Source organism: Chelonia mydas, chromosome 4, assembly GCF_015237465.2.
Source record: "Chelonia mydas isolate rCheMyd1 chromosome 4, rCheMyd1.pri.v2, whole genome shotgun sequence".
NCBI classification, from domain to species: Eukaryota; Metazoa; Chordata; order Testudines; family Cheloniidae; genus Chelonia; species Chelonia mydas.
In genome coordinates this window covers 111877582-111894050 of record NC_057852.1, presented here as the reverse complement: position 1 = coordinate 111894050, position 16469 = coordinate 111877582, and the positions used below count along the sequence as shown (strand labels likewise).

Genomic DNA, 16469 nt, shown 5'->3' with positions numbered 1-16469 from the left:
CTGTAGGTCAGCAGCACAATTCAGATAACAACATGATTGTACAAACCACTAGACACACTGACTCCTTGGGAATTTCTGCCTACCAGCTCCAAGGAATTATTAAATCATCACTTCCACCACCTACATTTAACACGTGACTTAAATGAAGAAGTCAAAGTAACCTCTTTATTTGAGCTGCTTGGGGGCGGAGGGAGAGACTTCCTTCAAATCTTGGGTACTAGTAATACGCAGTAAGTAAATACAGAACATAGTGTATTTATTAATGCTTTATCTTTTCCTGTAACACATTAATAAAAATTATAGATCTTGTTTCTAACAGAAGATTTGGTTCCTAACCTCACTCCAATGTACACTTGTCAGCAGTTGGATTCCCTGCATTCCAGTCAAAGTGGATTATTCATCACCAACAAAATCCTCAAAGCTCTGTTTATTTTTACATTTGTTCATATGGTTAAAAATTTAATTCTTTGAAAATCCCTTTCAAAATTCAGCATCTTAACAGGTTTTATAATGGGAGATGATGTGGGGTCCCAAGGGGTTGCTCTGTAAATACAGCACATATACAAATGATTTGTGGAGCCACTACATAAAGTGGGCAGTATTCATTGGCCTGACAACATTGTACATTTTGTCATTACATTTTAAAATTATATAGATTTCAAATGCTAAGTAAAACTGTGGTGTCAATGGGAATGTTTTATTTGAATATACTTTTCAAGCCCAAATAAAAAAAAAAAAAAAAGCAGCTACAGGAAAGAGCATCTTCCCCTAATTTTGCAGTATAAAGGAAGGATTTTGGGAAATGGGAAGCAACAATACATCTAAAGATGTACATCATCAAAATGCAAAGAAATACATTTCAAATTATTTGCAAAGCTTTATATTGTACTTGTGGATTTAAAAAATGAAAGACTGTAAATCCCACTCACTTAATACAAAATAATCCAATGAACGAAGTATAAGTGCCAAACTTTGAGAAAAGTGGCATTGTGAAAAAAAATCTGATGAGCATTTCCCCATCCCCAATACATTTAGTAAAATAAAACCCAACACCTTTAAAACCAAAATGAAACTTGAGAGATTGTTACAACACTGTACAGTTTACTCAGGATTAAGATTGTAAATTGTGGGGCGAGGGTGGGTCTAGTAGAATAAATCACACTCCAAAAGGGATCGTTAACACAATATGTGGACTGTAAGTAAAGTGCATGAAAGGAAGCCTGCTCAGCTAAATGAAGTAGACTGAAAGATCAGAAGTCAAGGGTCATTCACCAGAGCGGCAGCAGGCCCGAAAACCACACTGCAAGTTCTGGCATCCACTGGCGGTTTCAGCATGAGGACCTGCATAAAAACAGAACAAATGTGAAAGGAGGAAAATAGGGTTTGTTCATCTTTAGGACTGTCCTGGCAACCTGATTATTTATGAATTAGCTAATTTTGCACCAAGGAATGTAGATTTAGAATTGAAGAATTCTCAAAAAAATCTTCATCAGTATCCTTGTTTAAATGCATCTCACTGAATACTTTGGATTTTGCACTGGAAAAATCTTCACACAATGCCTTGGCCGGTGCCTTAGTCCCACCCAAATAACATACATTCAGAGATCACAAACTGCAGGCTGAAATGTGCAACATTTTCGGGTCAGCAAATTTAATAATATCCATTCTGCCAAAAATGAGCAGCCAGGAGTGGGATATTTTCAGAATGCACATTTAACCTCCATTTTTAAATCACTCAAGCAGCTTTGTTAACCTTGTGGCACTATACAAATACACATTCTTCAAAACCTGTTCTGTTTATGTGGATGCAGATTTTAGCCTGGAACTTTTTCTGGGAAATGCTTCCATAATTAGCTAGACCTCTGAATTCTCACTTGACATTCAAGACCATACAGAAAGCATCCTCACCCTTTAGAATGCTTTTAGATCATGATTTCTTTTCCAAACAGATTAAAGTATACAGAAGATTATTTGCAAGTTACATTTAATTTTTTTAGAAGAAAAAAAACTAGGGCACTGTCAGAATGCAAAAATAAATTGAAAATGTATCCCTGGGCAACTTCAATAAACTTAAAAAACCTGAAATGTAACTTTACTCAACCTTGCAAGAAAAATAATAACCTTCCAGCTAACATATAAACATATGTAGTCATACAAAAACTGTAGAATAAAAAAATGCAAACTAGTAGTACTGTTGATCTTAATGGATTTTCAGATCTACCCAAACTAAAGAATCTGTCATTTGTTCATAAGTTATACATTTGTATTTCTCTCATGCAGACGTTGCGTGAATTCAGACAGGAAACACTACTACTGAAATTCTACCCAACATCACTTACTTTCACTTACCGTTACACCTTTAAATTAAAATATCAAAAATAGCATATAATACAGAAAGCAATCTGACTGCATTACCTTTCACACTACAGGATTTCATCTGAGATGGCTGTATTATTTTATTTTACCCTTTCAGAGACATGTACAATTTTTTTTTTTCCATTGAGATTCACTTATGTCTGGCTTCCAACATAATGCAACCACACACGTTCAGTTTAAATAGTGTGAGATTGTGCAAAGCTCTCCAGAACAACCCACCTCTTCCCCTCAATACACTGAAAATATAAACAAAAACACGAGATATCATGTATTTTTAATATATTTTAGAATGTGATTACAGTCAGAAAAGTTATGCACTGACAGCAGCATTTGAGTGTCTTTGACACCATTTGTTCTCAAGCAGTAACTTAAGTCAAAAGTAACGAGTTTCCAAGTAAAATGATTTTTGTAGGTTCCAGCACTGAAAGCAAAACCTGGTGTCTAGAAATCTGTTTTCTGCTTCATACTGTACGCCAACAAGCAAGAATATGGAGTAAAGAGTTTAGCTAGCAATTTTATTCATGCATAAGGCAGAATAAAATCCACCTGACATGTCTGCAGGATACTGGCTCCACGGTGCTGAAAACAAAAACTTGTGTTCATCAACAAACAACAGGTATCACTGGAAGACAATGACCTGAAAAGGTAAAATGACAAAGAGCCATTTTACAGTAAATGTAAACTTCCTAATCACTGTGCCGTATCTTGACCTTTGAATCTTAAGCACTTACTGTGAGGGACCCTCTAGCTTTTAGCAGTGGAGGAGGGAAACACAGTGCCTTTTGGATAGTTGGTTGGGGGAAGAAGAAAACATACTCTGGGCAGCAACACCTTTAAAGTATGTACCCACTGCTTTCCTGCCACTGCCCCGAGGTAAAGTCTGTGGCCACACATCATTTTAGATGATCTCTGAACCCCTACTATTACTGCTAGACCTTGTCTGAGAGAATGTGACCAGAACCACAGGATTCCAGGTGAGACCATACCATTAGTTTATAAAATGACATTAATATACTTTCAATATTGTTTTCCAGCCTATTCTTCATGCATGTTAACACTGCTTGCTTTTGTCCCCGAGTGGTTACAGTTAATAAAAAACCCAGCAAATAAATGAGTAGTTCCAAGTGTTGCTTCCAAAGTACATTATCTTTCACTTGTCAAAACAATTTAATCTGATACTGCACTCCCCCATTCTCCTAGCTTTGTTAGGTCCCTCTGAAGTTCCTCAAAATCTCCTCTATTCTTGATTAACTTAAATAGTGTCATCTGAAAATTTTACCACCTCATTATTTTCCAAATCATTAGCAACTATATTAAAAACAAGAATAGTCCCACTCAGTGGTGGATTAGCACCTGGGGCAACAGGGCCCGTGGCTAGGGCCCCCGGCCAATTGGGGCAGCCCCACATCCCACCCATAGCTCCTGCCGGGGACCAGGGAAAGCCTCCATGCCCCGATCCCATTTCCCCGGCAGAAGTGCCAGGGGGGCCGATGGGGACTGCAGGCAGAAGACGTGGGGAGGAGTCCCCACTTGCCCTGTCCTAGGGCCCCACAAAACCATAATCCACCTCTGGTCCCAGTAACTTTAAGGTACCCTACTAACCTTAAGCCATGCTGAAAACTTAACTTTTTTCCTACTCTGTTTCTTAGCCATTTCCTAATCAATGACAGTATTTTCCCTCTAACACTGTAAGTACTTCATAGCTTACTGAAGGTCTTTGACGAAGTGAAACAGCTGAAATTCCAGTTAAGTTATATTTAGTCGGTCCTCCTATACTGACTCTTTGCTGACATGGGGCTCCGTGGGCTGTTGACTTGAACTGGGTCCAGACACTGCGCACCGAGGCCAAGCTGCTCAGGGCAGAGTCTGGCCGGGAAGGCTCGGATGCCAGGCAGAGAGCAGCCTCCATGAGGCGGGCCCTCAAATGGATGTCTCGCTCTTTGAGTTCCGGGACAAAAAAGTTCTTACAGATGCGACACTTCTCCTTCACATGTGATTCCCCCAAGCATTTGAGGCAGCTGTTATGGGGGTCACTAAGCATAAGCCTGTTACAATCAGAGCAGGACTTAAAACCCAGAGACCGGGGCACATCCCACCTGGGGTGAAGTCCTTGCTGGGACTCTATCCTTAACTACACTAATTAATTAACTACTGTAAACAAACTATTTAGAAAGCCTTAAGGCTCAAAGACTGATGATAGCTCCTGCGAGGCAAAGGAAAGGTGCTCCGACTAACCATCTCGGGCAATAAGAAGGAACTGAGAGGGCGTAAGGCTGGCAGCGCCTAACATACTGATGCATGGGTGTGGCATTCAAGAGGCTGCTACAGCTGACCCTACGGATACTGTAAAGGCAAAAATCTCCAGCGGCCGTGCACATGGGCACACACACCCCTAGAATGGAATCGACATGGGCAAGCACTGGAAGAACCACCCACAGATTCTCTCCCATTCTTCCTGGTTCTGATATACTTAAAAGAATTTCTTGTTTGTTTCTTTAATTAGGATCACTGTATCTGAGTACCATTTATGTGTGCTACTTGCTCTTCAAATTCCCTCTTTACCTTCCTAATTTCAATCTTACATTTTATCTTCCATAGTTTATGTTCCTTTCTGTTGGCTTAATTTAGGTTGGATTTCCAGTTTCTGAAGGATCTCTGTTTGGCTCAAATGGCTTCTTGAATCTTGCCATTTAACCATACAATTTTTTTCCTGGTGGTATAAACCCCAAGGGCTAGCGTGGATGCAATTATAGCAATACAAAATCTGCGTGTAGACCAGGCCTTAAAGTGAGAATCTGAAAACTCCAAATGCGTCTACAGAACTGACCCACTAGGCCCTCTATAAAGAGCCCCCAAATCAAGTGAGTGGAACTCTCCTGCAGTGGACAGGCAGCATCATTTATGAAAAAAGATCTGAAAATTGGTTGTGGTTGAAAGTAAAGCCCTCTGAATGCCATAAATGACAAAGAGAAGTCTGCATCATTCACAATGTGCTAAATACCATACTTCAGAGTCCATTTTGTGTGTTAAAATAGACTGAGAATGAGGATTTTTCCCCAATACGATTCCAGAACACATCTTCCCCAAAATAATCCACGATAAAGTGATGAGAAGAGAAAGTATGAAATACTTAAGTTATTTTAAACAAACAGTTTAGTTTATTGCCAAGTATTAATTTTCCTGCAGTTACTTTGAGAAACACTGAAGTGATATAAGAATAACTTCAGCAATCACAGAATGGAGCTGCCTCTGGAGTGGAACGTAGGACACTGCAACACCGCTAACCAGTTTTCAATAAGCAATGAAGAATACAATATCCAACTGAAACTGCAGAGCAGATTTAATGAAAGAGAATGTATTATCCAAATGAGAATGCTGCTGGGACACAATGGCTAACTCTTTGAGCCCTTACACCGGCTAAAGAGGTTGTGGTCTTGATTATGCTCAGCTTAGGACTGTGGTTCTTAACCAGGTGTACAACGCAGAGGTCTTCCAGGAGGTACGTCAACTCATCTAGATATTTGCCTAGTTTTACAACAGGCTACATAAATGACTAATCTAACTGCCTTCTATGACGAGATAACTGGCTCTGTGGATGAGGGGAAAGCGGTGGACGTGTTGCTCCTTGACTTTAGCAAAGCTTTTGACACGGTCTCCCACAGTATTCTTGCCAGCAAGTTAAAGAAGTATGGGCTGGATGAATGGACTATAAGGTGGATAGAAAGTTGGCTAGATTGTCGGGCTCAACAGGTAGTGATCAATGGCTCCATGTCTAGTTGGCAGCCGGTATCAAGTGGAGTGCCCCAAGGGTCAGTCGTCAGGCCGGCTTTGTTCAATATCTTCAAAAATGATCTGGAGGATGGTGTGGATTGCACCCTCAGCAAGTTTGCAGATGACACTAAACTGGGAGGAGATGTAGATAGGCTGGTGGGTAGGGATAGGATACAGAGGGCCCTAGACAAATTAGAGGATTGGGCCAAAAGAAATCTGATGAGGTTCAACAAGGACAAGTGCAGAGTCCTGCACTTAGGACGGAAGAATCCCATGCACCGCTACAGACTAGGGACCCAATGGCTAGGCAGCAGTTCTGCAGAAAAGGACCTAGTGGTTATAGTGGATGAGAAGCTGGATATGAGTCAACAGTGTGCCCTTGTTGCCAAGAAGGCCAATGGCATTTTGGGATGTATAAGTAGGGGCACTGCCAGCAGACTGAGGGAAGTGATCGTTCCCCTCTATTGGACATTGGTGAGGCCTCATCTGGAGTACTGTGTCGAGTTTTGGGCCCCACACTACAAGAAGGATGTGGAAAAATTGGAAAGAGTTCAGCGGAGGGCAACAAAAATGATTAGGGGACTGGAACACATGAGTTATGAGGAGAGGCTGAGGGAACTGGGATTGTTTAGTCTTCAGAAGAGAAGAATGAGGGGGGATTTGATAGCTGCTTTCAACTACCTGAAAGGGGGTTCCAAAGAGGATGGATCTAGACTATTCTCAGTGGTAGCAGATGACAGGACAAGGAGTAATTGTCTCAAGTTGCAGTGGGGGGAGATTTAGGTTGGATATTAGGAAAAACTTTTTCACTAGGAGGATGGTGAAACACTGGAATGCGTTACCTAGGGAGGTGGTGGAATCTCCTTCCTTAGATATTTTTAAGGTCAGGCTTGCCAAAGCCCTGGCTGGGATGATTTAGTTGGGGATTGGTCCTGCTTTGAGCAGGGGGTTGGACTAGATGACCTCCTGAGGTCCCTTCCAACCCTGATATTCTATGATTCTATAAAAAGCACTAGCGAAGTCAGTACAAACTAAAATTTCATACCGACAATGACTTGTTTATACTGCTCTATATATTGAAATGCAAGTACAATATTTATATTCCAATTGATTTTATAATTATATGGTAAAAATGAGAAAAAGCAAGCAATTTTTCAGTAATATAGTGTGACATTTTGTATTTTTATGTCAGATTTTGTAAGCAAGTAGTTTAAGTGAGGTGAAACTTGGGGGTATGCAAGACAAATCAGACTCCTGAAAGGGGTACAGTCGTCTGTAAAGGTTGAGAACCACTGGTATAGGAGATCATTAAAGATTCTATGACATCTCTCCTAAGAGTAAGAGCAATTTAGGCAACTACATTTTGTCTCCCTAAATTACCCCTGATGTAGTAATTGTTTATACACCCTCCAAAAACGTGCTGGATGCTTTACAGAACAAACAGAAGGACATAGTCTCTGCCCTGAAGATTTTATAATCTAATTTTAGGTATGATGCAGTAAGTGAGAGTAAGGACCAGTACTAGAGCAGTAGGATTGCAAAATTACTCAAGCTTGGGCATGTACATACATCTCTGTCACAATAAGCAGCACTTTTTGGTTTTCAGGTGGGTTGTTTTGTTGTTTGTTTCTTTTTTAAATAAGACGACTCATTTCTTGTGGGCATCATAAAAGAACCAAGACTTAATGGGCTGGGAGGAGTTGAAGAGACTGTTGTGTCTTGGTAGACTAGATTTAGGAAGGTGTTCCATGCATTGGGGTGGAAGTGGAAGAAGACATGGAAACAGTGGCAGGTAAAGCACATGAACAGGTCATCAAGGCTGGCATCACTGGCAGAATGGAGGAAGAGAGGGGAATGACATAAGCAACTAGAGATGTAGGAGCCAGGTTTGCACAGGCCTTTGAAAAAGACGTTGTGCAGAACAGGAAATTGCTTAGGAATTTAAACGGGGGAGGCTGACATGATCAGATTAACTGACAAGGAAGATCATTTGAGCAGCTGCATCCTGGATCCAATGGAGGGAAGCAATGAGAGCACTGAGGAAGCCTGAGAAAAGAGGGTGCAGTAGCCGAGATGCAGGGCATAAGTATTGGAATAGTGAGCAAGGGTGGGTTTTCTTAAAATATTTACCTTCATCTCCAGCATTAGGGCCCAATCCAACTCCAGCTGAGGTCAATGCAAGTCTTTCCATCAACTTCAATGGCAGTTGGATTAGAACCTCAACTTGTCAGTTGAGCTTTGCTTCTACTGTTAAAGCTCTGCCAAGTTCCACCTGAGAGCTAAAGTAACATGCCTTCAGGATGAAAAGCACTATACAGATGAAGTTACATATACAAAAGAGAGACAGCGAGCCAGTGGGAATGTTGATTTTTAAAGAATATTTAAATAATTCAGAACCATCAAATCATGCACAGTTAGCTTATATAACTCTGATCTCATCAATATTACCCTCATTCTCCTCTCCTGCCCTCCTCTTTTGTTACACTTACTTGTTGCATCTTGACTATATCAGAATACAGGTCGTTAGGGGCAGGAACTTCATATGAATTTGTACTGCATCAGGTACAGTGGGACTCAATTCTGAGTGAAGTTTTTGGGGGTTACCAAAATATAAATAATATAGTATATACACTAACTAGTTCATCTAACCATCAAGATTCCCCCCCCCCAGTTTAGCCCCATCAATCAAGATAGTACCAAGAGAAGGGGTAGAGGATTGGGCAAGTATATATCTATCATTCTGAGACAATAACTGCTCACATTTTAGAGAAGTGAAACACTCCTCTATGTATTATCTAAGGACCTGTCCTTTATAGCATGTCCTCAAAATCCACATTTAACAAAGACAGTAGTGGTGAAGAAATCTTTACAAGGTATATTTGTAAACAGTTCAGGGAAGATGACAAAAGCTTTTTTTTTTTTTTTTTTTTTTAAATGGTCATAAGACACTCATTCTACTACACTAAATGCATAACAATAGCTGCATCTGTTCTCCTAGGCAATGCACCTCTCAATGCTATCAAAGTGGGCATATAGGGTCATTGAAGGTAGCCTACATCTATTCAATGTGCCTTCTCTGCCTCCTCATTATCATAAAGAGGGTAGAAGTGGATGCAGAGGAGTCAGCATTGAGAACAGGCAAGGGGGATAACTGAAGTAAAAATGGGAAAGTCAAACATTCCCCTCAGAGAAACCCAAACCCTTCAATTATACTCAGTTACAAACCAACCATCCAGTTTCTCTGATGTGAAGCTGGAACCTAATTCTCTGTACAAAGCCTAATTCATGATCTTGGTACTGCTGTGAGCTAGTAAGGGGCAAAGAGCACCACATCTTCCACAAAGGAGGAAGTGGGACGTACAAAGCATCTCAGCATTAGCAACATTAGCACTGACCACAAGGGAAGGAGATGCCCTGTGTGAACACACGTACATCAATGCTCTAGTATTATGGATTGTTCTGCACATTGACCAACATGATCTCTCTCCTCCGTGCTACTAGCACTTAGCCTTAGTCTCATGGGCCCACATGACTACAGTCACTACCATAAGAAAGCAATCCCACTGAGGGTTTGGGGTTTATTTGTGGTTGTTCGTTGTGCTGAGGATAACTGATAAACCTGAGAGATATTTCCATCCTTTGTTACTTACATTTAAATTTAGATGCAAGATACAAGGAATCACAAATACGTTTCCTTAAGTAATATTCACCTATACAATATATATGCTCACAAACGATTTGAAATTTTTAAAAATCCAGTGTAACACAGAAGAAACTGAGGCAAAGGCTAACCTGATAAACCACAGAACTCACTGCTATACAAAAAAAAAAGTTTAAAAATTCCCCAAATCAAACAACTTTGAGCCCCCAAAGGTTATCATGTACTTTACAAAATGACATTACCGTTAATGTTGTCACAGTAGTAAAAGTGTTCATCGTTTAAAGAAGGGCATGCAGCAACCAAATCCTGCAGGCCCACACCAGTTATAGTAAGACAACCCGAGAGATTAAGGTGTTCCAAATGTGGCAGTCCTCCTCCCAGGGTCAACGCCCTATGATCAAAGAGAAAGTCAAAACGTGTTAAGACAGAACAAAGAACTGGATTGCAGTCAACGCAGATGCTTCAGCTGCGTTGCCAAGTTCATGGATTTTCTAAAATCAAGCAATGTTAGCATTGACACAAAGGAAGGTGATGCCCTATGTCAACACTCCTACGTCAATGCTCAAGTATTCTTTTTATAAAAATCAAAGGAGTCACTAATGCAGTGGTCAGCCTTGAACTTGCCAATTTTGTATTCAATAATTAGATGCGTTTACTTTTGCATTTATATTATTACCTGAGCTTCCCCTGCTTATTACAAGGAGTGCCTACTGCAGACGCTAAAGCAAAGTTATTATGTAAGGCAATTAGAAAAACAAGAAACTAGAGCTTCTTTTTTCTCCTCCTTACATCAGGTCCCATTTTTGCCACTCTTTTACTTTGAAAGGGAAGCTCCAGACTGCCCAAGTAACTAGGCTGAGTCGGTTGGACTTCTGCCTGTTATAAGATTAGAGCCAGCACAGACCAGAACAAAATTCCTCCCTCAGCTCTGCACGAACATCTGAACTCCTACCAGGGCTCAATCCAGATAGTAAGTGTCCGTCGCCCAGTTGGGGCTAGAAGTCAGACTTACTTTTTCAGAAAACCCAGAGCCAAACAATGTCCCCCAAACACATATTACTTTAGCCAGAGATGCTCAATTCCCTATCTTGTGGAACTGTTCCCAATTCCTTATCTCCAGACAGTAACTTCCAGAAGTTTAACTTAGATTGTGTCCAGGTCCTCTTGCTACACAAGAGAAAGGTGCAGTTCCTCTACAGAGCCCACTGATCTGCACACAGAACCTTCATTTAACATTGGTGTAGTCTCTCGTTTTTACAGAGGAGAACAACTTTAAAGCTAGGTTTCAGAGTAGCAGCCGTGTTAGTCTGTATCCGTAAAAAGAACAGGAGTACTTGTGGCACCTTAGAGACTAACAAATTTATTTGAGCATAAGCTTTCGTGGGCTTCAGCCCACTTCATCGGATGCACAGAATGGAACATATAGTAAGAAGGGGGGTGTGTGTGTACACACACATACAATCTTCTTACTATATGTTCCATTCTATGCATCCGATGAAGTGGGCTGTAGCCCATGAAAGCTTATGCTCAAATAAATTTGTTAGTCTCAAAGGTGCCACAAGTACTCCTGTTCTTTTTAACTTTAAAGTTGCAAATCTGAACTTAACTCAAGTACTGTTTTTTGTAATACAATGTGGCACTATTCCCTAATAAGCACACCTTTTTGATTTTAAGAACAGGTGATTCCACATTTTATAACAAAGTCGATCTTTGTGCTATTTTATACTTCGTTATTGGATGACAGGCATTTAAGAAGTGAACTCAAAGGATGTTTTGCAGAATAAGTACCACAAAACTAGCCACTGTGTATTAGATTCACCTCAGCATTTGTTTGGTGCAGAAATAGTACCACGCTGCAAAGTTCAGGGCCAGATTTGAACTTGTCCTAAATCCAGGCACAATAAGATCAAGAGTTTTGATTCAGTGCCTTCTCTAGGTATTGTGTAAATGTTTCATTCAATATATACACATTTATGGTGATATGGTCAAAGATAGCTAGAGCAAATGATAGGTGCTCCTTTTAATTTAAGTAAAAACTGAAATTTTACGTATGTTTTTAAACAAGAATAGAAAATATTACACATACGCAGTCAGACTAAATTAAAGTGGCTACTGCAACCCCAACTTTTAATTATTTTAAACAATGCATTCTTAATGCTACATTCATTTAGGTTGTAGTGTTTAATTATCTGCTTAATGCGAGCCTTTATACATTCAGATTTAAAACCTGAATTCCTAAACCTGTATTTAAGAGTCTATATGCAAACTGAAACCAGTGAGACGAATGCATTGCTCACACCTCTGAAAATCAGGCCAATGGGAAAATTTTCAAACTTGACAGACACTTTATAATAAATATTTAAATGTGCAGTATGTTGTAGACAAAACAAAAATTGCAGAAACCTTATAAAAAAAAAAATGACTGATCTACAGTCTTCTGCCACATCAGTGGTTTTCTGTCTTCTCCAAAGCAAGGAGTGTTTGTGTTTAAATAATATTATGTGTTTTGATGTTCCTCATGAAAACAGAGAAAGAGCTCCTTTCCCTACCCTGTCCTCTGCTCAGAGAGAACAGCAGCTCATGAGTCTGGAAATATGTACTGTGATGCCACAGAGGGCAAGCCTTGTTTGACTGAAAGTCTTAGGAGACTGCTATGCTGCATGTTTAGAAATGATTTTTTTAAGTCTTCGCTAAACTACTGGCACCAAGTCCTTAATGTCCATGTCAAGCTTCATTTGCTATGCACTATATATCATCTCATACACAACTTGTTCTTGTTTACATACAGAATTATGCCCAATACTATACATGAACATTTTTCAAGGAGACACTACTCTAGCTTTTCAGGTTTTCACACAGTAAGCCAATGAACCAGCCACGAATCTCTTGCTGAAGATATGTATACTTCTAAGGATTGATTCCAAAACCCACCTAAAACTGCTGTCCATAAAATGCTGATGCACCTTCAGACAGATAAAATTACATATCTTCTGAGGATTCAAAAATTCTTTCTTCCAGGGAAAAGCTACCGCTTAGATCAAATGCCACGAAGCCAAAATTATATTAAGTCATAAAACATGAAAAGTAACTACATAAAAGCTAAGCTTTAAACCTCTCCCACAATCACTACCAGGAAAATATTATGTACATCAGGCTATTAAAATTCAGTCATCATGTAACTATTGCTATATATCTCTGAACAGGGAGCACTTTGAATTAATACATTTCATAATGTTTCTTATTTTTATAAGAACGACATACGATCTCATCTTGCACGCCTAATTTGACCCTGGTGCCTTCCTCATCACATTTGATAGCTTTCAAGGAAGAAAAAGCTAGGAAATTCTCTTTGATGACTGCAGTAGCTCAAAAACGGCTACTTACCTGAGACCGTGGTCTGTGATCTGATAACATCCAGACAGGCTGAGGAACTGAAGAACTCGTGCAGTCTCTTGGTCTGATTTTTCACTCCCAGAGTATGCAAAGTCTTTTCCCTCTGACTGTCTAGTCCTTGTTGTTTTTTTACACAGTGCAGAGGACTCTGGAAGTGCTTGTATAGTTCTTAGTGCCATCCCAGCACAACAAAATGAGTGACTGCAATAAGTAAAGGCAGTAGAAGCACAATGCTGCTGCCAACAGACACTAGTCCTTAGTCCAACAATGTCTTTATTGTAACAAGATGCTGAACAACTAAGACTGGATGCTGGTTCCACCACACAAAGTCCCTCAATATTTCTGCGTCGCCCCACAGCAGCATCTTCAATATCAGCCAGATCATCTGCATCTAGCATCCAGACATAGGCAGAGCTGAAACTTTCTGAGCTGACAGGTTTAGTCCAATAGTGCTCATTACCTTCTTCCTTGATAAGAGGTTCATTAGTTATATCATGCAAACTGTACTTCCTGTTGGACTGCATGGTAATGTCTTTATTTCTCCATACAGTCTTCGCACTTCGGTTTCTGCAACTTTTCAGAACTCCTTTGTTGTTGTGGGCTGATAGGATTCCCAAAGCTCTGGAAATCTTCTCCATGGCCACATCTGTGATTTTTTCACAACCAGACAGATCAAGATGGCGAAGACTCTGACAACAACCAACCCACGACCAACTGAAATCAGAAAAGGATTAATTGAACATACAGTTCTATGTATGTTTGTAAAGGTTCTTAATGAACAAAGGCAGGTAAGTAGTTTCCTGACTTTTGTAGAGAAGTTAGATATTGAAATTAATTCATTAAGTGTTTATACTACACGTGCCTCAGCCCTGAAGGGAAAGAAGAAAACAGTTAAACTAAAAAATATGATTTGGCACTCATACTACAGTGAGAAGTACTTTTATAAATGCCCAAAAAGAGTAAGGATATCTAAAGAAACATGGAATGAAACATGCACAGTAATGTTATTTAAAACACTAAGTAAGAGGTCCACAACAACTGTTTAATAATTTCCAAAATGATTTGTAAGACGAAGTGAAGCTACTGGAAACCTCTGTGGTTGAACAATTCTCAAAAGCAGTTCTTGTTGACACAGTTTCCAAAAGAGCTGTCCTAATCTACTGGAAATTCGCAAGCAACTTGAACACTGCAAGATCATGCAATGGCTTGAGCGAGCTGGCGAACGTGGAAGAGATATTATACTCTGACATCGGAAAATATGAGATTGGGCCCTTGTTTTTAAGTCTTTAGCACTAATAGTTCTTAGTTGTTATAATTCCTACAGTTACAGTTTTTCAAGCTTGGCTGTTGTTTGTATTAGTGTATTTAATGTATATCCTCCTCTCGATTCCCTTGCATTCCACTTTAGTAAAGTATTTAAAACAGAGGATATTTGGATTCCAGAAGCTCTAGGAGCATATCAGCGTGACAATACGACTCCATAATTGAAGTTGAAAGATTAGACCTTGCACTGGAAACAATTTGGTCTTTTGACAACAAAAAAAATCCCACACCTTTTAGCCTGAAATTTCTCAACTTTAGTCTTAAAAGATTTTTTTTTTTACATTAATGAAGTCATTTTTGAATTATGGACTTCTAAAAATGTGCTTATTTTTTCCACTGTTGGAGTAAAGATGTTCTTTTTTGCCACCCATAACTAAAAATAAATTGCCCTGAAAGCTCAAATTTATTTAGATGTACTAAATCACATTTAGGACTAGTACAAATATAGTTTCCTAATTAAAAATTAGGAAAGGTAAAAAATGTAAGTTGAAACCTTCCAAGTACCTTGGCAAGGACTGTAACTTTCATCAAATGCTTGACAAAATTTCATGGGAATTACAAGCTCTGCAAGTGAATAACTTCCAGAGGGTCAGCATCCCTCATGGAAGTTCTATATGGCCGTGAAGAAGCAATGACATATTTTAGCACGTGACAGAGTATTGCCACCAGCTTGACATTTGAAACAGACTTTAAATGTTGTGCTAAAGAATCTTTCGCTCAGACGTTACATGTTCCACCAGCATAACTCTCAAAGCTTGTAACCTTTATTAGCCCCTCACTTATGACATATATGCTGTTAGAACATGCAATTTTAGCCCGATACTGTAGCAAGATCTATTAGTGCAGGCCCCGCATCCAAACAAAGCCCCAATGACGCCAATGGAACTTCTACAGCCTCATCTGTAAAACTGAAATCAACAGAACTCCACCCAAGCAAAGGGGTCTATGATACCTGATCACAATGCAGTATTTGAACCCTCTTACAATTAGTGCTCTAAGCATTACAAACTATATCAGCTCTAGAGCTACAGGGAAAAAACCCGAGACACTCTTGACTACTACATGAAAGGAAGGATACTTACCTTATAATAACTGGAGTTCTTTGAGATGTATAGGCCCTATGTGTATTCAGTGTGGGTGCAAATGTGCTCCATGCGCCCAGAAGTTCTTCAATAGCCATGTCCATTAGTCCACACCTGCACACTATGCCTCCTCATCCTCCCAATGAGGACATGAGGGGCGGAGTGGACCAACCACCTCTCTAATTCCTTCTCAACCGCGAATCACAAGAAAATAAAGCAGAAGGGAAGGAGGGCAGGTTGTGAATACCAATAGGGAACACACATCTCAAAGAACTCCAGTTACTATAAGGTAAGTAACCTTCCTTTCTTCTTTAAATGCTGGTGCTTATGGTTATTCACTGGCGTGACTCCCAAGAAGTGCTCATTGAGGAAGAGGGTTGCAGGAAACGTTCTGAACCACAGACTGAAGGATTGCTGAACCAAAAGGAAATATCTTCAGCCAAAGCTTAAATTAGGGCATAATGCCTGGTGAAAGTGTGAATGGAGCCCTTGCTCTACATATTTCTGAGAGAGGAATTCCCAGTAGGGAAGCCACTAAAGCTGCTTGGGGTCTAGTTGAGTGGCTCCTGACAGCCAGAAGTTGAAGGGCTTCCATAGGACAGTAAAAACGGGAGGCTGCAGTTTTGAAAGTCTTTGGGAAAAGAAAACTTCCCCTTTCGTTCTTTCAGCAATAGTGACTAACAATCTTGAAGACTTCAAAGAAAGGGTCTTGTCCCATGCGAGGATAAGACTAAAGTCCTGCATATATCCAGTGAGTGGAGCTATCTGTCTCCTGTGCTATGCTGAGGCTTGGGATAGAACACCAGAAGATGAGGTGAAATTCAGAAGGCAATTTAGGGATGAACTTGGGATGCAACCTCAAA

At 39.9% G+C, this 16469-nt stretch overlaps 1 protein-coding gene across 2 annotated transcripts in view; it reads right to left on the bottom strand.

Annotated features, from left to right (window-relative positions):
* Positions 1-235: 235 nt before the first annotated feature.
* The window catches only part of FBXL5 (F-box and leucine rich repeat protein 5), a 59399-nt gene continuing 43165 nt past the window's right edge, over positions 236-16469 (bottom strand). For both annotated transcript variants that reach the window (XM_037898032.2, XM_037898031.2), the window contains exons 9-11: positions 13193-13915; positions 10051-10199; positions 236-1341 (exon numbers count right to left, since the gene is read on the bottom strand). In XM_037898032.2, the coding sequence (XP_037753960.2) occupies positions 1265-1341; positions 10051-10199; positions 13193-13915 (949 nt within the window). In that variant the 3' untranslated portion in view covers positions 236-1264. The remainder of the gene's footprint in view (positions 1342-10050; positions 10200-13192; positions 13916-16469) is intronic.